We start from the raw sequence: 25,547 nt of genomic DNA on the forward strand, positions 1-25,547 counted from the left end.
AAGAGCAATGGTAGATCTCTGTGACAATATAATATTTCTGCAGAAGGCACTCCAAAAAGTAGATGACATTGACATGCAGTGTGGCCCTCCAATGCCTTCTGTATTGAACTGTATAGTAATTGTACTGTCTCCCTTGATATTGTAAAGCGCTGCGTAAACTGTTGGCGCTATATAAATCCTGTGTAATAAAAATAAAAATCGGGTATGGCAAGGATTCCACAGAGCAAGATCTCACAATGAGTGGACATGTCAGGATTCTTGGCTGAAGGGCTGCCAGGATGTGTCCTCATATGCAAATCTACACGCAGTTTTAGACATGCAGTGATAGGGATGGGATGAATCCTTTCTGGCAGTATTAGGATATAACCCCAAATTTTAAAGTACAGAGGACTTGAATGTTATGTGTGATACTGAAATAGATGGCTCAAGAAATCTCAAAGTATATGGGTACGGCAGACCACCTCGCTCAGATGTCAAATCCACGCTCAGTTGCAATCATGTAGTGGTAGACTCTACGTATTTGCAAACAAACAGTCCATCTGAAGGATAATGGTAATTCACAACAGCAAATCCCATGCACATATCATTGCATTTGGCACATAGGGAAACTTCTAAAGTGGATTCTGTTTGTAGATATAGTCGATATAAAAAGTCTACACACCCCTGTTAAAATGTCAGGTTGCTGTGATGTACAAAAATTAGATAAAGATAATTATTTCAAAAAACTTTTTCCACGTTTAATGTGACCTATAAACTGTACAACTCAATTGAAAAACAAACTGTGGGGGGGGGGGTAAACATAAAAAAATAAAAATGTGCTTGCATACAGTAAGTGTGCACACCCTCTTATATCTGCCATCATTTAAAGTGCCCCTGATTAACCCCAAATAAAGTTCAGCTGTTCTAGTAGATATTTCCTGACATTTTCTTAGTCTCTTCCTACAGCAGAAGCCATGGTCCACAGAGAGCTTCCAAAGCATCATAGGGATCTCATTGTTAAAAGGTATCAGTCAGGAGAAGGGTACAAAAGAATTTCCAAGGCATGAGATATACCATGGAACACAAGGAAGACAGTCGTCATTAAGTGGAGAAAATATGGAGCAACAGTGACATTAGCAAGAAGTGGACGTCCCTCCAAAATTGATGAAAAGATGATAAGAAAACTGGTCTGGGAGGCTGCCAAGAGGCCTACAGCAACATGAAAGGAGCTGCAGGAATCTCCCGTATTCTTCATGTCTGGGCTATGGGGTAGAGTGGCAAGTTGGAAGCCTTTTCTTACGAAGAAAAACATCAAATCCCGGCTACATTTTGCAAAAACACATCTGAAGTCTCCAAAAGCATGTGGGAAAATGTGTTATGGTCTGATGAAACCAAGGTTGAACTTTTTGGCCATAATTCCAGGAGATATGTTTGGCACAAAAACAACACTGCACATCACCAAAAGAACACCATACCCACAGTGAAGCATGGTGGTGGCAGCATCATTCTTTGGGGCTGTTTTTCTTCAGCTGGAACTGGGGCCTTAGTCAAAAGGTAGAGGGAATTATTAACAGTTCCAAATACCAGTCAATATTGGCTCAAACCCTTCAGGATTCTGCTATAAAGCTGAACATAAAGAGGAACTTCATCTTTCAGCATGACGACTCAAAGCATACATACAAATCAACAAAGGAATGGCTTCACCAGAAGAAGATTAATGTTTTGGAATGGCCCAGCCAGAGCACAGACCTGAATCTGATTGAAAATCTGTGGGGTGATCTGAAGAAGGCTGTGCACAGGAGATGTCCTCGCAATCTGACAGATTTGGAGTGTTTTTACAAGGAAGAGTGGGAAAGTCAAGATGTGCCATGCTGATAGATCCATACCCAAAAAGACTGAGTACTGGAATAAAATCAAAAGGTGCTTTAACAAAGTATTAGTTTAAGGGTGTGCACACTTATGCAGCCATATTATTTTAGTTTTTTATTTTTACTTCCCTCCACCTTAAAGATTTCAATTTGTTGTTCAACTGAGTTGTACAGTTTATAGGTCACATTAAAGGTGGAAAAAGTTCTGAAATGATTTATATTTGTCTAATTTTTTTACATCACAGAAACCTGACATTTTAACAGGGGTGTGTAGACTTTTTATATCTACTGTACATCCTCCTTATGATACCATGCAGTAGCAATGCAGTTCAGCTATGTTGCATCTCACACAGGCCGTAACTGATGCAAATTCCAGCTGAATGGTCTTTGTAGGATTAAAAAAAAATGGTTTGATCTCACCCAACCTGTGATACAGAGCAGAACTTCTTACCGAGGGCTTGGATGCCAGGGTACCCAGTTAAAATGTTTATTAATGTCAAGGAATCGCAATTTTATCTCTCCTTTGATACAATCTTAGAATAGCACCACAGATACAGTACATCTGACCAAAATAGCTTAGCACACACAGCGCAATCTGATCATATCAATCATTGTATAATACTTTTCAATTACCATAAAATGTTGTAGTGGAAAAGTTGAAAAAAACAATCCTTTCAATGCTTATTGAATCAGATAAGTGTTGGCAAAAGACTGGAAATGGTGCCCAGGGCAGGAATTAACCAGTGAAGCCAGTAAAGAAAGAGGAAAATGATAGCCACTGAGTCATCAGGCTGCCCCTTACTAAGTCTAGGTTCACCCCTAAGCGGTTTCTGCTGTGGCTTGCAGAAATGCACTACAGTCCATTTAAAATGATTTCCTATGGGACAAGTCCACATCTCCACGTTTTCACCCGGTGCATTTTTTGGAAAAGGTCAGGGACTTTTTTATAATGCAAAAAGTTGGGTTTTTGGTTCTATAGACTTCAATGGAGACGCTGCAGAAAAGCATGTAGTGCATTTTTGCTGTGTATTTTTTACTTTATTTTTTTTTTTTTTACACGTTTTGCATTTTAATCTGCCTAACAATAAAAAAAATTAATGCAAAACGCAACAAAAACATGGCAGAAACGCATGTGCAAAAATGCAAATTGCACCGCAAAACCGGTCAAACGCAAACTGCATAGGTGTGAACCTAGCCTAATGATGACTATAATTATTGCTAGTTGCACTTGCTGCATCGTGATCAATATTAGTCCTTGATAAAGTCTGCCACTCTAGGGCATTCAAACACACAAAGTTTGATGAGTGACAGATCCCTAAAAAAAGTCCAGTATTTAACTCAATCATCTATATGGCACCCACTGCATCCACGAAGTACTAATCCCACTGCCCAACGGATAAAATTCAAAACACTTACACTGACATATAAAGCCATTTATAACTCTGCCCCAAATTACATCACCGATCTTGTCTCTAAATATCACCCATACCGTACTCTCCGCTCCTCGCATGACCTCCTACTCTCTAGCTCCCTTGTCTCTTCCTCCCATGCTCATCTCCAAGACTTCTCCAGGGCTTCCCCCATCCTCTGGAACTCCCTACCCCAATCTATCAGACTATCGCCTACTCTGCTCACTTTTAGGCGCACTCTGAAAACCTCTCTCTTCAGGGATGCCTACCCCGCCCTCAGCTAATACTGGAATCCTCTACTCTTCCAACCACTCCATACCCCACAGTCATTACCTTTTGTACCCGTATCCCCTCCCTCCTAGACTGAAAGCTCCAAGGAGCAGGGCCCTCAAATCCCTCTTGTATTGAACTGTATTGTTACTGTACTGTCTCCCACCATAATATAAAGCGCTGAGCAAACTGTCGGCGCTATATAAAATCTATATAATAATAATCACAGAAGCACCCAGATGGGGGCAGGTACAATGAGGAATGCTCATGATTAGACATCATAAACAAATTGTAGTAATAATGTTTGTCTGTTGTCACCTCTCACTCAGTATAACATTTGGCCAAATGAATTCTGCTGTTTTATCAGAGAGAAAGCAGATCTCTTCAGAATAAGAAAGAAAGGCATATTTATGAATGCAAAACACAGTGTTTGACAAGAAAAGCTGCATATGACCAGCTTTTTCTGCAATTTAAATGTGCTTCATTAGGGCATGCAGAGTCCAAAAAACGCAATGCAAAGCAGGTCATACACAGTCATCTACACTATTACATTAAAGTCAATGGGAATCTGCTGAATGGAGTCTGTGTGTTTTAAAAGCACATCAAAATGCAGGAAAACACTAACAAGTTCTAAAAAGTGCTGGTGAATTGCAAAAAACACACACAAAACAAATAAAAACCAAAGCACATTCAAATAACCTTTATTTGGTCTTTGTTGGTTACTTATGTTGTGTATGATGCAGAACGCATTCAAGTTTAAGGCATTTGTCCATCTTCATACGTGATGGAACCCACTGCTTTGTAGCTGACCAGTGGTCTAACCATTGCACGAATGGTTAAACATTTCCTTCCTCTTTCTTATAACAATATTGAGGATGCCATGCAGATGAACAATAACGAGGGCTTCAAAAAGTTAGAGAAGCTTTTAGAGCCCTCAATGTTACAATTACAGTGTCACTTCAGCTCATCACACCAGTGAAGAATTGGGCCATCAATGGGTACTGCAGTAGACCATCATTACATGAAAGAGTGCTAACACACAGTAAGAATCACTAACCCATAGCTACCTTGCAATACAATAAATAACACATTTAATATGCTGATAATGCTCTCCAGGAAACCCTATACTAATAGTAAAGCTGTAATTTTACATCAATTCTTCTGAATTTAAAGAATGCCAATCAAAAATGTAATATTCCAGATACACTCACTGGCGACTTTATTAGGTACGCCTGTTCAATTGCTTGGTAACACAAACTGATAATCAGCCAATCACACGGCAGAAACTCAATGGATTTAGGCATCTAGACATGGTGAAGATGGCTTGCTGAAGCTCAAACTGAGCATCAGAATGGGGAAGAAAGGGGATTAAGGTGACTTTGAACGTGGCATGGTTGTTGGTGCCAGACAGGCTGGTCTGAGTATTTCAAAAACTGATGATCTACTGGGATTTTCACACACACAACCATCTCTAGGGATTACAGAAAATGGTCTGAAAAAGAAAATATCCAGTGAGCGGCAGTTGTGTGGATGTAAATGCCTTGTTGATGTCAGAGGAGAATGGGCAGACTGGTGCGAGATGATAGAAAGGCAACATTAAATCAAATAACCACTCGTTACAACCAAGATATGCAGAATACCATCTCTGAATGCACAACATATTGAACTTTGAAGCAGATGGGCTACAGCAGCAGAAGGCCACTCCGGGTGCCACTCCTGTCAGCTAAGAGCAAATGGAGGCTACAAGTCACACAGGCTCGCCAAAATTGGACAATAGAAGACTGGAAAAATGTTGCCTGGTCTGAGGAGTCTCGATTTCAGCTGCAACATTCAGATGGTAGGGTCAGAATTTGACAAACAACATGAGAGCATGGATCCATCCTACCTTGTATAAACGGTTCATGGATGTGCAGTCGAAAAATCTGCAGCAACTGCATGATGCTATCATGTTAACATGGACCAAAATCTCTGAGGAATGTTTCCAACATCTTGTTGAATCTATGCCAGGAAGAACTAAGGCAGTTCTGATGCCAAAATGGGTTCCAACCCGGTACTAGCAAGGTGTACCTAATAAAGTTGAGTGTATGTGCCTGCTGTACTATATACTTGTATGAAAATGTTTCCTGTTCTTTGTATTGCTTCCTTTGTGTGAAATCCCTGGTATTCCTGCCAGTCACTAAGCATTCCTATTAAAACTGACCACACTAGACAGGAGATCGCTGCGTGGTCAGTTTTCTAGCTGTGCTGGTAACTCAACCTGCTCTCCCCCAATGATCAGACTTGTGCTGACATGCTTTCCTCTGCACAGCCATTCACTGGGAAGGCCAGTGTGCTGCTGCTGCTGCTTCTTCTTCCCCAGCTCTCTTAGATCCTTATACAGATGAAAACAAAGGGTTTGTGATCACTTAAAAAAAAATGGGGGCAGGGAAGGTATTTATATTTTTTTTTATATGTATACAACAAATGTTTTACAGGGTGAGGGTTCACATATACTTTGTTTTGTATACTTTTTCTCCTGTTAAAAGGTCTTTCACAATGCCTCTGAGCAGAAATTCAGACACTTGCTAATCATTTTGTGCAACCTGTGTAGAAAGGACAGGAATATTTTATCTCTGAATGCTTACAGGAATGTACAATTAGATTCATGAGAAAGTGAAATGCATGGAGTTTGAAGACCTTAGCTTGTTGAATAGCAGACTAACTATTCAGTGTTCCTAGAACATTAGATTACCAGCTTTTAGACAGTGAGGCAGTCTGGTCTATGCAAGAGTCACTAGAATGAAAAATAAATGCTCTATATACAGTCATGGCCGAAATTGTTGGCACCCTTGATATTTCTCCAGGAAATCATGTATTTCTCACGAAACGTATTGCATTAACACATGTTTTGCTATACACATGTTTATTCCCTTTGTGTGTATTGGGACAAAACAAAAAAAGGGAGGAAAGAAAGCAAATTCGACATAATGTCACACAAACCTCCAAAAATGGGCTGGACAAAAGTATTGGCACCCTTTCACAACTGCGGATAAATAAGAATGTTACAAGCATGTGATGCTCCTGTAAACTCACCTGGGGCAAGTAACAGGTGTGGGCAATATAGAAATCACACCTGAAAGCAGATAAAAAGGAGAGACGTTCACTTAACCTTTGCATTGTGTGTCTGTCTGTGCCACACTAAGCATGGACAACAGAAAGAGGAGACGAGAACTGTCTGAGGACCTGAGAACCAAAATTGTGGCAAAATATCAACAATCTCAAGGTTACAAGTCCATCTCCAGAGAACTAGATTTGCCTTTGTCCACAGTGCGCAACATTATCAAGAAGTTTGCAACCCATGGCACTGTAGCTAATCTCCCTGGTCGTGGACGGATGAGGAAAATTGATGAAAGATTGCAACGCAGAATAGTCCGGATGGTGGATAAGCAGCCCCAAACATGTTCCAAAGACATTCAAGCTGTCCTGCAGGCTCAGGGAGCATCAGTGTCAGCGCGAACTATCCGTCGACATTTAAATGAAATGAAACGCTATGGCAGGAGACCCAGGAGGACCCCACTGCTGACACAGAGACATAAAAAAGCAAGACTACAGTTTGCCAAAATGTACTTGAGTAAGCCAAAAGCCTTCTGGGAAAACGTCTTGTGGACAGATGAGACCAAGATAGAGCTTTTCGGTAAAGCACATCATTCTACTGTTTACCGAAAACGGAATGAGGCCTACAAAGAACAAAACACAGTACCTACGGTAAAATATGGTGGAGGTTCAATGATGTTTTGGGGTTGTTTTGCTGCCTCTGGCACTGGGTGCCTTGACTGTGTGCAAGGCATCATGAAATCTGAGGATTACCAAAGGATTTTGGGTCGCACTGTAGGGCCCAGTGTCAGAAAGCTGGGTTTGCGTCCAAGATCCTGGGTCTTCCAGCAGGACAATGACCCCAAACATACGTCAAAAAGCACTCAGAAATGGATGGCAAAGAAGCGCTGGAGAGTTCTGAAGTGGCCAGCAATGAGCCCAGATCTAAATCCCATTGAACACCTGTGGAGAGATCTTAAAATTGCTGTTGGGAAAAGGTGTCCTTCCAATAAGAGAGACCTGGAGCTGTTTGCAAAGGAAGAGTGGTCCAAAATTCCGGGTGAGAGGTGTCAGAAGCTTATTGATGGTTATAGGAAGCGACTGATTTCAGTTATGTTTTCCAAAGGGTGTGCAACCAAATATTAAGTTAAGGGTGCCAATACTTTTGTCCAGCCCATTTTTGGGGTTTTGTGTGACATTATGTCATATTTGCTTTTCTGCCTCTGTTTTATATTTGTTCCAATACATACAAAGGGAATAAACATGTGTATAGCAAAACATGTGTTAATGCAATACCTTTTTTGTGTGAAATACTTGATTTTCAGGAAAAATATCAAGGGTGCCAACAATTTCGGCCATGACTGTAGATATACTGTTGCCCCTGTGCCTCCATTCTACATTTGTGAATTTGACAGAATTGTACACTTTATGCACATAAATACACATGTCTACTCTGTACAGTCTTTACCAGCACGTGTATATGGATAAATGAAACACTAGTTATTAGAATAGAAATCAAGGGTTTTTATGATATAAATAAAACACAGGAATTTCACAAGAAAATACAATATAATAACTTCTGGTCTAAGAACCAAAAATGACTCATCATCCGTGTTAATCCCGAAATCTGAATGAATCACGGAGCTTATCGTCTATAAATGAATGGAGCAGATAAAAGGTTAAAGTGAATGACACGCTAAGAAGGGCTCATGTAAACAGACAAGACTTTTCCTATTCTTTATTACACATTGCCTGAGCGCATCTCGCTTTTATTTTCTACAGCAAGTCAGACAGAATGGCATTCGTGTTCCAGTGTGCAAGCCACTATTGCTTAACATCAGCATTAGCTTTGTCTATGAAAGATCTGGAGAGCAGTGCTGAAAAGGCAGGAGCCATTCCAAGCTGAGAGCAAAGTAAACATGGGGACACAACAGATATCAGATTTGCATGATCATTCACATGCACAAGATTAGGAATAATGAAATTTAAAAAATCAATGATGAAGTGCCACAACAGAAGGCAGCCACAGTTCACCTGTGGCCATTTGTTTACATGGAGTAGATGATGGCTGATCATTGTTATAATTAAGGGGCAACAAGACTCAGAAAGCAGAATATACAGTTAAAACACATATACGGAATTGTAACGTATATATCCTTGGGACTCAACTGTACTTGTTTGTAGGGGAGCATAACAGAAGGAGGCAACACTTTCCAATGCCTGCAGCTATCCCCTATCCAAGCCACCAGTTGACTCTTTACAATACTAGAGGACATTACCATGCAAGTGATACCCACCAGCCTTATCACCCCACCTAAGTAACTCCTCCTCCTATGGTCCATCATCTTACAGAACAGATAGATTTCACTTAATCATTATTATTATACAGGATTTATGCAACACCAACAGTTTGTGCAGAGCTTTATAACGTGAGATCGGAAAGTACAGTTACAGGTCAATACAGGGGAAATGAGAGGATCCTGCTCATTAGAGCTTACAATCTAAACGGGAGATCAAGTGATACAAAAGGTAATAACTGTGGGAGATGAACTGATGGAAAAAATAAAGTAGTTATTGGGTGGAGGCAGGATAGACTTCTCTGAAGAGTTTTCAGAGATCGTCTAAAAGAAGACAGAGTAGGAGACAGTTAAACAGATTGGGGTAGTGAATTTCATAGGGTGGGACAGACTCAGGAAAAGTCCTGGAGGTGAGCATGGAAGGAAGTGACAAGGGAGTTAGAGAGCAGGAGGTCTTAGGAGGAACAAAGAGAATGATTTGGTTGGTATTTTGAGACTAGATTAGTGATACAGCTGGGAGCCAAGTTGTGGATGGCTTTGTATGTTGTTGTTAGTATTTTGAACTTAATGGGTGAGCGAATGCCAGTGGAGGGATTGGCAGAGAGGAGTAGCAGACACTGAACGGTTGGTAAGGTGGATGAGTCTGGTGAAATGTTGGTAAGGTGGATGAGTTTGGCATTCCACTTAATTAGAATGCTTGTTGGCTATGCGGTTTTCAATCTTTCTTTGTGGCATAAAGGTCTAATGGATCAACTTTTACACTATGAACATTATTACACCAGAATCCTTGCAAACTAAAAATGCATAGGTAGCATAAATGCCTTCAGCTAAACTGATTATGTATGATTGTGGTAGGGACAGATTAGAGTGTGAAGGGACTGAGAAGACAACTGGTTTATTGTTCCCTGTAAAGCACTGAAACATATGCTGGCTTAAGTATAAAAAAAAAAAGAAACAAATTGAATACTTATTTAAAAGCCTTTTCAATGGCTACAGTGAACAAGGTGGAGTTTTATTAAATTGACCACCTCCAATTAAACATAAAAAAGCAAATGTTTAGCAATCAATAACTCTGCAAAAGAAATGGGGGGAAAAAACCGGCAACAATCTATCAAAGAATACAAAAAATAATTGTTGGTTGGCAGTGATGTATCTAAATCCAATTCTACCAGCGGGTCTGTGGGGGTATCCTGCAGTGCACAGTGGCTGAAAAGAAGCAACTATCACAATGGTCCTTTAAATGACAGGCTCATCTGTCAATGCACGCATCCCAGAGCGTTTTAAGGTGTCACTTACAAGCTATTTTTACTGAAATATAATATGCATTTTTTTTTTGTTTCCATCAGTACATTTGATACTGACATTCTCAAGGTTATATATTTTCTGTCATCTTCAAGCTCTTCTAAACTAATTTATACAATGAAAAATAAAAATAAGTACTTTGAAGAACAAATGGAAAGCAAGTATAGCTACCATTTCTAATAAACCAATTTTCTCTTGTATATACAAGTCACGCAAATTGTTGCAATACATTCAAAACATTTTTTCACAGTTAAAAAGGATCGTACAACCGTAAAATACTAAAGCTTTCAGTCACCTATATTTTCCATCGGAGCACCAGACAAGGTTGCCCTGTATCACGCTTGCCATGAAACCCCTGCCCCAATTTATTAGGAGATCATCATATATCTCTGGAATAACCATTGGAAAGCATCAGTATAAATTGAGCCTTTTTGCAGATGAGTTATTTCTTACACCAACCAATCTTCTTGTCTCATTACCCAACTTAGAAAAGCTCTTCACAAGTTTTGGATCTTTATCAAGTTTGCATGTTAAACTTGCAAGCAAATACAAGGCCTTCAACAACTCACTCCCAGCCTCCCTTTGTAAGCTCTCTTCAGCAAACATTTCTGTACCACTAGGCAGACACCAAATATCCTTACCTAGGCATAAACCTAACAAACTCCTATTCCACACTTTTTGAGGCCAGTTATCCACTGCTTCTCTCTAAACTTAAAACTTCTTCTGCGCACATGGGTTGATTATACCCTTTCATGACTGTGGGGCATTGCAGCTGTAAATTATTGTATTTATTTAGAGTCTTTCCAATCCAAATACCAACCTCCATTATGAAAGAAATTCAAAACCAGGTAATGCGTTTTATGTGGCGCAATGGTAAACCTTGAATATCAAAGCATGTATAGTTCCAGTAACAAAATACAATGCTGGTCATAAAACCCTACTTTGAGTCAATCTGAAGGCATTTGACTGCGCTCCATTGTCTATTCAAAACTTACTGCGGTTGCATTCACAAGATGTTCCATCTCTAACCCCTATTTCTCGCCATTGTCTGAGCATGAGCCTTCAAACTTTGGATCACCCTACAACTGACCTGTTTTCATGCGCTTCTATCAACCAACAGCATAAAATCTTCTTCAGCTCTTCAACTGTCTAATCACTTTCCTTAGTTTGAGCTGCCCCATAATCTTCAAGTTAAACATTATGTCTCCTCCACAATTCAATTATGGGGAGCTAGACTACATCTTACCCCTTTTTCATCAAAAAGTCTCCATGACCCCCATTCTCTGGGAATGATCACCCTTTTATACATTACTTTCCAGATTCATCCCAGAAACTTCCTCCTATGTGAGCAATTGGGAAACTTCCTTAGATGTACATTTAGACATTTAGAACACGAACAATTTTATCTAAATTCAGCATCCCACCAAGACCTGCTCTCAAGACACGGCAGAGGTTGAGATCAACTACAAAGTAATTATTGGGTGGTATATGGTGCCAGTTAGACTAGCCCAAGTCGACTCTGATGCTCACTTGACCTGCTTTTGCCGCTGTTCAGAAATGAGCACATGCCTTCATACCAGGTGGTCCTGTCCAGTAGCAAGCAGTTTCTGGGCTCAGGTATACAAAGCCTTGAAAAGAATCCAGCAGAAACCTATACCTATGCTACCACAGGATACACTTCTCAATCTTAAACCTGATGGGGTCACTAAGCAACAATTCACATTGGTAACTCATGTTATGACCGTCCATCCCTCAGGTTGAGTGGAGAAAAAAACAACCCCCCCAAAATAAAAATAGTGTGTACCTAGCTTTATTCTCTGTGCGTAAGCAGTGGTCTATTTGCAGAAATTCAATAGGCCCCCTGATGAGTCAAAGCTAAAGCTTTCCAATCAACAGACTATGAGCTTTGTGGATTTTGGAGCTCTAGCTTTAAAGGGATATAGTGGTCCTCTGCAGAGAGGCCACTGATTTCACACAGAGCAAGCGTGCTTCTTTGCAGCATGCTGGCAGGGAACAGACTTTTCTACTGAGGCTGCAGTTGCTTTCTTCATAAACTGAATCTTAAGAATTCAAGCACCTTTTGTTTTGATGTACCTGAAATGTTATTAGTGGATTTAAATGGAAGGTTCAGTTGGGCTTTAAAATGAAACCATTGCGGATATCTTATATGACTGGTCATGCAGATTAAATGACAAACGCTCTCTGACACAAAGACTTGTGGATTCTAATCTGAGTGAAATTAAACTTGTTTCAGGTCAGCCAGGCAACTAGAAATTTAAGGAGAACAGAAATTGCAGCCCCATATTTCTTTCCATTTAAATGTTTTTAAGGAAAACTGTGGAAGGGAAGGCCCCCTTTAATATGGTTTTCTAGATTACATATCAAACCATAATGCAGCACTTTCTGTTACAAGATAATAATGCTAAGCATCTGCCTTGCAATTTGCCACGTTGTCAGTTTGCCATGTCAACTGCTTCAGTTGGGTCATTAGGCTGTCTATCAGGTCTCATGTTTGAAAATCTGACATTTATTTTGTTGCCTATCAGGTCTACAGTAGGCATCCGCATACCTGATATGCAGTCCTACAGCCAACTGAAGTAGCACGCATGGCAGGTTGACAACTAAAATAGCAAATTTTCCATTTTAAATCTTAAAAGGAACAAACTTTTTATTTTTAAAGTAGGGAAAGGCTGGGACCCAAGTCACCTTCTCCCCTGCTGTCTTTGACCCTTATGCAGATTTCCCTTCACTTCCTGAGGCAAATTCTGCTGGTTGGTTATTCTGGAAGAAGCGGGGCCAATTGGAGGGCAGTAAGTGGAGAGTTGTAATGAGAGATGAAAGTGATGCCATAGTAACAATAAGGCCTTTACATCTGGACCATCAAACTTATATGCTTTAACAACTACTTTTCAAACATTATAATGAAATTGTATTCTATGCCTTTTTTAATGATGAAGTCATCCTTTAAAAAAACGTGTTGCATGCAGCGAGATAGGTGCTATGTGATAGATGTGTTATGGACTATGTTAATACTGATGTAAGAGGATTTTAATTTAACAAACAAGCTTTGTGGGAAGCTACACTATCACAAGCTTCCTTTTTATTTTGTTGCATCACATGGACCTCTAGGCCAGATAATGGAGGATGGTAAATAAATCTGCTTGGAGAGTACCTTTATAAAATTACTACTTTTAGATCATAAATTCTTGTCATTCACTCATCGTGGTGCTGGAAGCAGTGCATACATTGGATCCTTCTGAAGTGAATACTGGTGTAGTGTGGTTACTTTTGCTTGTAAAGAATAAGCTAATCATCTTAATTGCAAAAAATAACAGGATTCATTTGGTTAAATGTAGCTTATTTCACTAACCTCTTCTGGACTGGGCTATGTACATAAGGGAAGCAAACCTATGCCCAGACTACGTATTTACATAATCTAAGCAAGCAGTAAAAGTACTTTAAGGCTCCTTTCATGTGGCCATCTTATGTTCCATGTCAGCAGGGGTCTATAAACAGACGGAGGAAAAATGGACCTATGCAATCTTTATGGGCGGCTGGAGGGATATGGGCAGATGTTCCCATCAGTGTTCATCTGATCTGGTCCATTTGGTTCAGAAAAAGAGAAAAGGATGTTTTTTGCAGACCTAAACAAAACTTGGAAGTGAGCGGATGTACATGGATGCACATCCGTTTACATCTGCCTGCCCACAGATGGCAGAACGCTTCTCTAAGAAGCCTAAAACAATTTATCACATACCTTTGGACCTGTAGCCGTGGATTTTTAAAATTTTCAACACAGACATTGAAATAGCTTTTTTCTATGAAAGCAGATCCTAGCAGGCTGCCACCCCCCTAATGTAAGCACACAGCAATTGTTTCTAAGCTTTCATGGCTTCTGTAACTGGTAGCACAGAGTAAAACACGCTTGTTGTTGTGGCTCTCAAGAGACACATTACATGTTGGTACTCATGCTTGCACACACCTTGGTGTATTTTTCAAAATGTAAAATGTATAATTTTGAAAAATACGTCCATAAGCGTGCATGCACAAGTACTGGAGGTTATTCACGCGTAGCCATGTACAGCGTTGTTTGAAATACTCTCTACAGCTGAAAGCCTAATATAAGGCTGTGTGAAACCAACTGAAACTCGACTTTAGAGTCTTTGTTGTGATCTCGGAGGAGAAATACCATTGGCTTCTTTTAAAGATCATTATGACGCCAAAGTCGCACAATTTCCAGTGCGACATTAATCCAAAGAATGTAAAGTCAAATTAAAGATGTACTCATAGACACATCAAAAGTCGCATCAAAGTAGTGCAGGCACACTTTCAAAGTCGCTGCGAATTTAAGTCACACCGACTGAAATGGGTACCATTGAAAAGTATGGGCTGCAACTTGTTATGAGACCTTGATGTCCAAAGTCACATGACAAGTTGCACAAGTGTGAATAGAGACTTACTCCTTGTTAAGAATATCTAAATAATTGTATGTTAACAGTCTGGGCACAGATGCTCTTTAAAATGTGCATACAGTGGGTAAAATAAATGTTGAACACGTCACCCTTTTTCTAGTTAAATATATTTCTAAAAGGTGCTATTGACGTGAAATTTTTACCACATGTTGGTAACAACCCATGCAATCCATACATACAACGAAACCAAAACAAATAGGTTCAGAAATTACGTTATGTGTAATACAATGAAATGACACAGGGAACGAGAATTGAACACATGAAGAAAGAGGTGCAAAATGGCATGGAAAGCCGAGACACCAGCTGAAATCTATCAGTAATTAGAAAGCAATCCTGCCCCTTGTCAGTTCAAATTAATATCAGCTTGTTCAGTCTCAACTAATGGCCTATACAAAGGTGCCTTATAACCAAGGTATCACACGAGAACATCTCATGATGGGTAAAAGCAACAAGCTCTCTCAAGACCTTCGCAACCTTATTGATGCAAAACATACTGATGGCATTGATTACAGAAGGATTTCTAAACTTCTGAATGTTCCAGTGAGCACTGTTGGGGCCATAATCCGGAAGTGGGAAGAACATGATTTCACCATGAAATGGCCACAACCAGGTGCTCCTTGCAAGTTTTCTGACAGATGAGTGAAAGGAATTGTCAGAAGAGTTGTCCAAGAGCTGTGGAGAGCTTCAGAAAGACCTGGAATTAGCAGGTACAATTGTTTCTAAGACAACAATAAGTGATGCACCCAACCGCCATGGCCTGTATGCACACTCACCACGCAGGACTCCATTGCTGAAGAAAAAGCATGTTGAAGCTCGTTTAAAAAGTTTGCTGCACAACATTTAGACAAGCCTGGGAAATATTGGGAGAATATAGTCTGGTCAGATGAGACCATAATTGAACTCTTTGGATGCTATAATACACACCATGTTTGGAGGTGGGAACATCATGGTGTGAGGCTGTTTTTCAGCATAAGGTACTGGCAAACTTCATATCATTGAAGGAAGGATGAACGAAAAAAATGTACCAAGACATTCTTGATAAAAATCTGCTGCCATCTACCAGGATGATGCAGATGAAACGAGGGTGGACATTTCAACAAGACAATGATTCCAAACATAAAGCCAAGGAAACTTACAATTGGTTTCAAAGAAAGAAAATAAAGCTGATAGAATGACCCTGCCAATCACCCAACTTGAATCCAATAGAATATCTATGGAAAGTACTAAAAATCAGAGTTTATAGAAGAGGCCCATGGAACCTTCAAAAATTTTAGAGTGTGTGGAAGAATGGGCCAAAATCACACCTGAGCAATGCATGCAACTAGTTTCCCCATACAGGAGGTGTCTTGAAGCTGTCATTACCAACAAAGGATTTTGTACGAAGTATTAAATAAATTTCATTTAGCGTGTTCAATACTTTTTCTTTGTGTCATTCCATTTTATTACACAACTTAATTTCTGAACTTGTTTTCTTTTTTTTGTATGTATAGATTGAATGCGTTGGTTTCCGACATGTGGTAAAAATTTAATGTCAATAGCACCTTTAGAAAGTAGCATATTCTAGCAACTGCACCACAGATCCCCGCCTCCCTATTACAGCTTCTTCCCGCTGTCGCAATTAGAAAACAGGGTGGGCATGTGGTGCTCCACCCACATAGCCGCATCATTAATTCACTCATTCTTGTGAATGGATAGACTACGAGTACCATCAGCCATTGCAGCTGGCTGCTTGTAGTTCTCATTGAACTGCTAGGGCGCTGGTGAGTACTCTCGTAGTCCATAGATCTTCCTGATCTCAAGTAACTGCCTGCCAGTACAAGGTATGGACAGACAGCTATCCTGAAAGTCTGCAGGAGATTCGCCCACACATCATTCATCCACTTTTTCTTTTGAATGGATAGACTACAAATACCGTTAGCCATTGCATTTGGAAAAGAGCAGAAAACCGGTCAGGTGTGAATAGGAGCTAACTGCTGAACCTCTATACCACCCAATCACTACTAATTATAATTAGGTCTGTTGTGTTGCTAGCAACAACAGGCATGAAGAGGAGTATCACCTTCCTTATATGTGTGATAGGAATTGGCTTTACACATTCCTACAGACCATATTTATCAAATCTGGAAGGAAGGTTCTTTTTACATACTGTAACTGTTTAAGAGTTACCTTTAATTTTCCAGTGCATGATCACTTCCAACGTTAGGAAAATAATACCTTAAAATTAGAAGGAGCTCACTTTATTCATTTGATAATTTGGAGGCCCTTTTCTGTCATTCAGTGATTTACCCTGAAAACATTGCATAGTTAATAGGACACTGTTCATGGGAGGATCATGGAGGTTGCCACTGATGAACTCTCCTTTGGGAATGATAATTCCCTGGTTGTCATATTGATACTTTGATTTCAAGGCTTCCTGCATAGCTGACCTGGAATAAGTATAGAAATAAGAAGGTCTGACAATCATTTAAAGTGGAACTCTAGTCAGAAAATTAAGTCCTGCTAGGTCACTTCAGGCTGGCCTCTTTTGCAGTTACAGCTATGTAAAACATTAGTGCATATATTGTTTAAATTCAGTAATGCACTATCTCACCCTGCTCTGCACATGCGCAGTTGCTCTCTATTTTTCAGTACTGTGCTGAAAACGTAGAGGCAGATCTGCTGACAGCCTAAAGTTCTACTGCTGCTTGGGGGCTCTAGGCTTCAGCAAAATGGCAGCCTCCAGCAAGAAGAAACAGGAACAATGTTGGAGGCAATATCAAGCACACATTAATTTTGGTAGCATAATGATGTGGAATGCACAGTATGTTCCTTCCTAAACAACCTTATTTTTCATCAAGTTATGGGTAAAGTTCCTCTTTAAACATATATTTTTTTCTGGATCTGTGATTCAAAAGTACTTAAGTCAGTCAATCAGGCAGCTAATTTCATTTTCACAAGGAGACCAGCAATAGCAGCCTTTCGACTTCCCTTTAAAGAAGAAGTAAACTGCAGGGGAGAAAAAAAAAATGTCCCCTGCAAGGTAATGTTATAATGTGCTACATTATCAAGGACTTACCTTAAAATGAAGCCCTCCAGCGGTGTGCGCTCACCGCTGCAGAGGCTTCCATATGCACCCGGTCTTTCTTCAGGGTTCGCGAGCTCTGGCAGTCTGACAGGCTGGGCGGTGATGACATCACTCTCGTGCATACGTGCGGGAGTCCTGGGCCACAGCACAGTGCTCTGAAGGAATGGCAGGGGCTTGCCGGTCCTTCAGAGCGCATGCGCTGACTCTAAAAAAGAAAGAATATCTCCTAAATGGTGCATGTTTAGGAGATAATCATTTCATCTACAGGTAAGTTTTATTATAAGCTTACTTGTAGGTAAAAGTTTAAAAAAATGAATTTATTACCACTTTAAGCACATAAAAGGGTCAAGTGGCAATGTTTCACGCCAATGAATGTTTGGCACAGATAATCTATTTTATAATTCTCCTTGGCACATTCCTAGTGTGGTGTACACCAAGTGTGTCTTCCAGAGGAATAAACAGTGCTGCTTGAGATACGTGTATAAAAAAAACCCCATCATAATAATTTAAAGATAACACTGTTCAACAAATTTTTATTTTTTGCCAGTTTTGGAAACAAAAGGATCCATTTCTTAATGAATTTCACATTCTGAGTTCAAATATAACAATGAAATTTGTCAATTGGCTCTAGTTTTTCTGTAAACGGAAAGTTTTCTACTATAGGCGTAATGACTACATAATGCACAATAATTATATAGATAGATGTCTTTCCACAAATATAAAGCAAGTGATATTGACTACATAACAAAGCCTAAATGGCATAATATATTGCATAGGATTACCAAGAAAAATTATAGCCATAAGCTAAGTTGAATCTTTTTAATACTTAGGATTCTCACTAGTTTTGTCTTCAGTTTGTGTCGGTTTTGCTTCTCTTGGCTTTTCTCTTGTATTCGAGGAAAGGGCTATCTCTTACAACTGCACGTGACTACACGCTTCAGGTTCTTCCTCACTTGACTCAACCACGAAGGATTCTGGTGCTTTAGGAATTGGTAGCCCCTCTCCATGAGGAACTGGACGTATTGCCGATGGAATATTTGGATAGTGCACAGATAACTTTTTCTTCTTATTTAGCCCTTTTACAATTGGAGGCACCATACAAAAGTAACAATTACTAACATGATCTGTTGGCTCTCTCCAAATCATTGGCACAGCGAAAGGCATAGATGCCTTTTTTCCATTCAACCATTGCTCCAGTGCCGTCCCACAAGAATTGCAGCATATATGTGGTGCCCAGCTCTTGTCCTGGTCTCCTATCTTGCAGCCAAAATACAAGTTGTAGGCTTTCTTAATCATTCCTGTTATCCCCCTTTTTTGTGAGATAAAAGTTATTTCACCGCAGATATAGCAGAAATTATCTGCTTTATTCACACAAGTTCGAGGCATTACTGAGTAGCCTATATAAGCATAAAACGAAATGTAAAGACGCTGTCGAACTACAATCAGCTACAGATACTGCAGCTTTTATGCAGTGAAGTGATGCAATTAAAGGCTAATATTGCACCATCTCAGTATACATGCAATTTTCTATTGGTCACCAGTATCAATTGCGCAATATGCAGCTGAAGTTGCATCATAATTTTGAATGGCTTACGTCATTAGATGGGTGAATATATCATGGAAACTAGAGCCAATCAACATTTTTTAGGGTCATTTTCGTTTTCAGCACCCCAAAATTATGTAAGATTAGCTAATTTTATGCCCAAAACTTTTTACCTGTTGAACAGTGTAAGCTATGTTATTCGAATGTCAAGGAACCACTTTAGCAAAAACTTTATTTAGTCACAACAAGTATGTGAGGTTTTAAGGCCAGATAAGGTCACCTTCTTGAGATCTCCGTTTCTTGAGCTAAAGGACCCCCTGCTTGGCCTTGAAACATTGGGTAATACTCTGAAGTAGTTCCTTGTAGGTGGCATCATACGCTGTAGTCTCCCAGCACCGACAAACTCTGAGGTCTGAGTACCACATAGTGTACGGCTGGGTTTCTTCCATATGCAACAATTTATAGGGTAACTCCACTTTCAAAGGAAAAAAGTGAATAAAAAATTATATAGCACATACAATCGCGACACAAGGTATATTGTAGCTGAATGTTACTAAAAGTTACCTTTCCTTTTCAACCTGTAGTGCTGTAATATTCTGTAAAATGCAATGCAATATGGCAACCTGGAGGCATTCTGTAAACAGATTGTGTGCAGAATGCCCCCAGACATGTTATTTCCTGTTTGTGTGACTGGCTCACTGATTTTCCCAGAAGTCTGCACTAAGCTACAAGTCAGATTTTGGGCATCCCCTGCAACAAAAAATGTCATTTTTGGTGAGCTACTCCCAAAGGGAAATTGCCTAAAGGGATGCAGACTCTGCCACTTTTCTAATTAGATCCCTTCAGGTGCAGCAGCTGATAATTATAAAGTCCCTCCCATACAGATTCACTCTGCACATGGACACAAACAAACCACAATTTCTTCTGAATAACAGAAGGTAGGAATCTGCAACAGAGTTTAAGATCCTTGCTATGTACATAGATCGCCCAGAGGGAAATGTTTTTTTTTTTTCCCAACAAAAGTGGAGTTACTTTTTAAAAATGCAGAATGGGCACTAAATGAGTTTGTGTTTTAGAACTACACAATGACTCCAACTTCCAGACTGATCAGCACTTTTTATAGAAATGCGCCCGAATGCCTTTCAGGTGAGGTAGAGGTGTCACATGAGCTGGAAGCAGCATGTCTACTTGTCATAACAATCCACTCTCACTCTTCTAGTGCTACACAAGGCGGAAAAGATGAATTTATACGAACAGCTCAATAAAGTTCAGCCGCACGTGTCTATAGAGCGATAGTGTGCGTTCTCAGAGAGAACAGAACACTTTCTAGCACAGCCATTAAAATAAATATCACATGACGACAGGTAACTGCACATTTGTCATGATTATAAAATCATTTCTAGGATAATTTAGCTTCATCGGTGTAATGTAATGCAATGTCTGGTGGCATAAATCCTTATATATCTACTGATGACATTTATGGAATTTAAATTATTTGGTCACATTATAAATGATGTTATTAATAAATGAATAGTAAGAAAAAAAACAGGATTATGTTTTAATGAAACAAAGAGGGATTTGATTATTCTTTACAAATGAGATAAAAATTAACAGTGACAAATATCTAAACCACTGGGACTGACCGGGCAAATGGAGGACCATGTACAATGATGGCATTTCTATACCACCAGTCTTTTCACATTGTGAACTTGTATAAATCCACATACATTTTTCTCCGGTACTGAATAGAGTTGTATCACTTGCATACATACTAAGAGCAGCGTTATTATTATTAGATTTTTTTAATTAATAAAGACAGTTTGATAATTATATGGAACCATGGAAACAATCAGCAACTGCAAGGTACTGGTCTCCCATCTCAGATGAAGCCTAAAGCATTACTACATTTAATTGTGTAAGTCTTTTACAAAATCAACCACACAAAAGACTAATCTGTGACCTGCACAAGGTCATGAGAACACCATATATACATTGCCAGGATATTGGAAAGGCGCTCCTGGGTCACAGCTTATTGGCTTAGCCACCACGGCAAACAGTCACCTAAGTCTATTGTTCATCCAGTGACCTGAATGCATCAGTCTGCAGTGTGTCTGACCCTCCCCGAAACTAGGATCCAGCCATACAGAAAGCTCCTAATGCCTGCCTGGAAATCAGAGTTCTGCCGTCAGGAACGCCCCTCTCTACAAGGCAGACTTTATGGCAATTAGACTTTTTACTAAACCTCAATGTACAAATCGTTATCACTGAAAGAATTCCATCCCCCTAGTAGACTTTTCTTCTTTTTACAGAAGAGACTCATGGCTGCACACATACAAAGCCATCTCAAAACTCCATTCACCTATTCCGTCGTTCACTCTAAGAACAGCGAATGAATGTAATTTGTTTTTTCACAAGGCACTATCTACAACCAGCATATCACAAAGAGCGGAGCAGCTGGAGACGAAAGGCAAGGACGTGACAATTGAAGACAGGCTGAAAGCAGAGGCATAAAAAGAGCACAGTCTCTGTGCAGTGAAGCTTACAGTTCAAAAAGCAACACACACATTGTCTTCTCCTACAACAGAAATCTGGGTAAAATCTTTCCAGCAATGAAAGGAAAGCAAAATAGTGACAGATGAGCAAAGGGCTACAATGAATGGAGTACAAGTTCCTATGGTCAATGCATTGTCTAAGGTAACTACTATCAGTGATCGTGCATTATTATACCCACAAATTCTGACTTATCTGGGAGAAGAAGCATGCAGACTCACACCTACAACATGCAGAAGTGAAGATCCATTTTACCATAGGTGCAATTACAGCAAAGCCGAAAAATCAAGAGAATTTCCATCGCCCCAGCATCCAGCCATGTCTCGTCCCACTCCCCATCACCAGCCGGCACAAGCCAATCTGCTGGCTTCAGCACAACAGCAGTCACCTAACATGCAGGCTGACATATACACAGAGACATGCACTCCATGCAATGAGGAGGGGTGGGAAGGACTGAACAGGAGGAGCCAGGCAGAGAGGAGTGTTTAAAGGTGGACATCATTGGCATTTTAAAGAGAGAATTAGTGAAGATAGTGTGCCCCCTCCCCACATTCCTCAGCGCTGCAACAAAAGCTTTTCCCCCAATGTACGAGAATCAATAGCAACAGCAGCGGAGATCTATGGTGAAAGAAACGTTCACATCCACTGCTGAATCAATGTTTTTATAAAGAATAACCATGTTGCTAGGAAGGATAAAGCAGGTTACAGAATACCAGGATAAAAGGATAATAATGCTGGACATTCATTCGATGATTTTTATCAATTGTAGGCAAACTCAAATGTTATATGCTCTACGCTGGTAGCATATGAAGAAGGGCCCATTCAGAAGATCGCATTACCACAACGCACTTTATCGCAAAGGTAAAGGTGAACTGTGCTGCCATTGATTTAGAATGGCACACCACAGATGTGATAACGCACCTGCGCTACAACGCACCATGACACACATGCAGCGTTTTGTAGTGACCTCTGTTGCAATAATAGTGCAAGTGCTCTTTAGATGCACTGGCAACCCATTCAAAATCAATAGGGCTGCCTTAACACAATCTGCACTAGAAAGTGTGCAAGAACCTGCTGCATCAAAATGAAATAGACCGAGCTATAGAAACTATACGATGCAGTGTCTTTGGTTGCTAATATTTTCCAGCATGCTGGGTATATTATGATGGGTGAGTGTAAATGTGTTGCAAAGAAATAAGAAAAGGTAATGAGTGAGTGTGTGTGTTGCATCACACATCAACATTATGGCAGTTTTGTAATTACTGTGAGAATGGTTTAAATCCTTCTACACAATCCAAGCAAGAGACAATAAAACAAAATACTTAGTGACTACTAGAGCCCCACAATCTGCTTACTTTTAAACATACAAAGCCCAAAGGTAAATTCTGTATTCAAGATTTGAAAACAGGAAAAACACTTATATAGGGGCTGCTATGGACTGTACCAGCCCTATATAATGCATTATCCTTTTTTTTTTTAATATTGAAGAGCAGTAACATTTCCACAGGGATCAGATATCCACTTTCAGCCGATAAGCATATTCAGGATAGTGAATTATTAATTTCATCAAAGAGGTTAATTGGCTGCTATGAATTATGTCAGACTGTTACTTGACCTGTGTAATTAAGTTCAAAGTGTAAATGAAACATCTACACACTGCTAGGTATATAACTGGCTATTTAACGGGAAAAAACTCATGAATGGGCTCTCCTTAGGCAGTGAAAGGGTGCTAAAACTAGCCTGGGAGGCCATTGTAGTTATTACTAGGAAGGACTCTATTATCTAACGCTCACAAAATCACATAGCCAGTAAATGCTAAAGTGACCTTGAAAAATACGTATTTATGACAACAGCTCGGGATAGCCCAACCCAAACAGCAGATGTTCGCATTTCTATACACAGAGTGAGAAATGGTGATCACAGGATAACAGAATAAAGCAAGAGCAAAAGGCTGGAAAATATAAAGACGCAATATCACACAGGTAGTAGAGCAATCAGTACCTTCCATGGTAACAGATGTTGGCTGCTCCTTTGAGTCCTTCGGTCCTTTCACCTTCAGATCCTGAAAAAGAAAGTTGGGACTCAGAGAAAGCAAAAAACATTTCCTTAAGGTAACATTAATCTGGAAATATGGCACATTTATATGACAATACATTGCACTGAAGCAGAATAAATCTCGGTGGTTTCCTCAGTAAGAGCTACAAATCCCAGAAATCCCCCACCTGACGCAATATTCTATATACTGTAAATATTAAAGGTCTGAAGAGCCATGAAGTCAGGATGTGTTAGCCTTTTCCCAGGGCGTACCACACTTAAAATGTGATGGATGCAATGAAGGTGCCTAGAGAAGCTGTTCTTCTATGAACAGAACAATATACATAGTATTCATTTCACCTGGGTGTCAACAAATTATCAGCTGAATGCAGAACAACCTGAAGAATGTCAAAGATTGACGAACAGATGCCAACTTTTGTTTATTTTGTACAGCGTAGGGAAGGGCAGAACGTGTGTCAGTTTTTATTTTGTCATTTGTGTGTCATTGGGGTGATCTCCCTTTACCTACAGAAATTCTTGGAAATATCTTCACAGTGAGGGGAATCTTTGAGATTGTTACCAGAACAAGTGTCTTCACTTCATGATTTCCCCTCTCTTCCTGTTCTGCTGACAACTCAAAATGGTGTTGTCACCAGGGGTCACCAGGTCAAAGAGAAAGGATTTCAAAGCAATAAATACATGACGTATTCCAACACCTCACTATTCTACCTAAAACTAAAAAGCTACGGCTTTAGACAAACTTAGACAAAACTCACAACAAACTTAAGCAAATTTGTGGAAACAAATATCAAATATTTTTACTGTGGGAAAAGGTTTGCTCTGTTGAAACTTTAGGCACATAAAGAATTAAAAAGAAGGACCTGCATGTAGCCACTTCTCCCCAAGCGGAGTATGTCTACCCAGAAGAGAAGAAATTATGCGCTCCCATGACTTGAGGAAGAACCATTTAATTAAAAAAATGGACCAGTAATCACTATCACACACCTCTGCATTCTTCCAAAGACTGGATGAAATTTGAGGATGAAGTTCTTCCTAATCTTCTGTCAAGATTCAAAGCTCCATTTTTAAAGAAATCTTTCTCATTCCCAAATCCTCCAATAGTATCTGCTGCACTATTTTCCCTGTTCATGTTCAATTTTTCTGCCATCATTTGCACACTCAATCTTCGATCAGAGCGCACAAAGGTTTGCACACTCTGTTCACAATTGCATCCGGGCTTTGCATTTTTGGCTGCCCACTTTTTGCATCATCATGGACATCATCTGGCCTCTCAAACCACCCATGCCATTCAAAAACACTTGATTTCTTCATGGAACATTCACCATAAACCTGTTGTAACAGAGCTAGAGTTTCTACTCTTGACAATTTTCATGTAAAGTTTGTTGTTCATCCGCTGCTCCTGATTCCTGTAATTTATTTTCCACCAAGAGTGCAACACATACATGTTATTTCTTCTACTTCATGAAAAAAAGTCAACAGGTCTGCAATACAGGCGAGAGTAAGTTAGAAAATGTCAGAACACGCTAGTGTGTGAATGGCTGATTTAAAAGGGTTGTGATGAACATAAAGTCCATGCTAAGTAATGGAATGGCAATGTATGCTTTATAAATAGTATAGGCTTAATTTGAAGGTGAAAAGAACCAACTATCTACAAAGTGAGGACAAC

The 25,547-nt window shown here is 39.8% G+C and overlaps 1 protein-coding gene across 4 annotated transcripts in view; it reads right to left on the reverse strand.

The window, feature by feature from the left end:
• The window catches only part of ABR (ABR activator of RhoGEF and GTPase), a 370,766-nt gene that overhangs the window by 149,712 nt on the left and 195,507 nt on the right, over nt 1–25,547 (reverse strand). For 3 of the 4 annotated variants that reach the window (XM_089685740.1, XM_089685739.1, XM_089685741.1), the window contains one exon: nt 23,828–23,888. In XM_089685740.1, coding sequence (XP_089541866.1) covers nt 23,828–23,888 — 61 coding nt within the window. Of the gene's footprint in view, nt 1–22,081; nt 22,204–23,827; nt 23,889–25,547 lie in introns of those variants that run through there. The other variant, XM_089685742.1, reaches the window with a different exon arrangement.

Source organism: Staurois parvus, unplaced genomic scaffold (genome assembly GCF_062004578.1).
Source record: "Staurois parvus isolate SC_StPar_1 unplaced genomic scaffold, SC_StPar_1.0 ptg000382l, whole genome shotgun sequence".
In the NCBI taxonomy this organism is placed as follows: Eukaryota; Metazoa; Chordata; class Amphibia; order Anura; family Ranidae; genus Staurois; species Staurois parvus.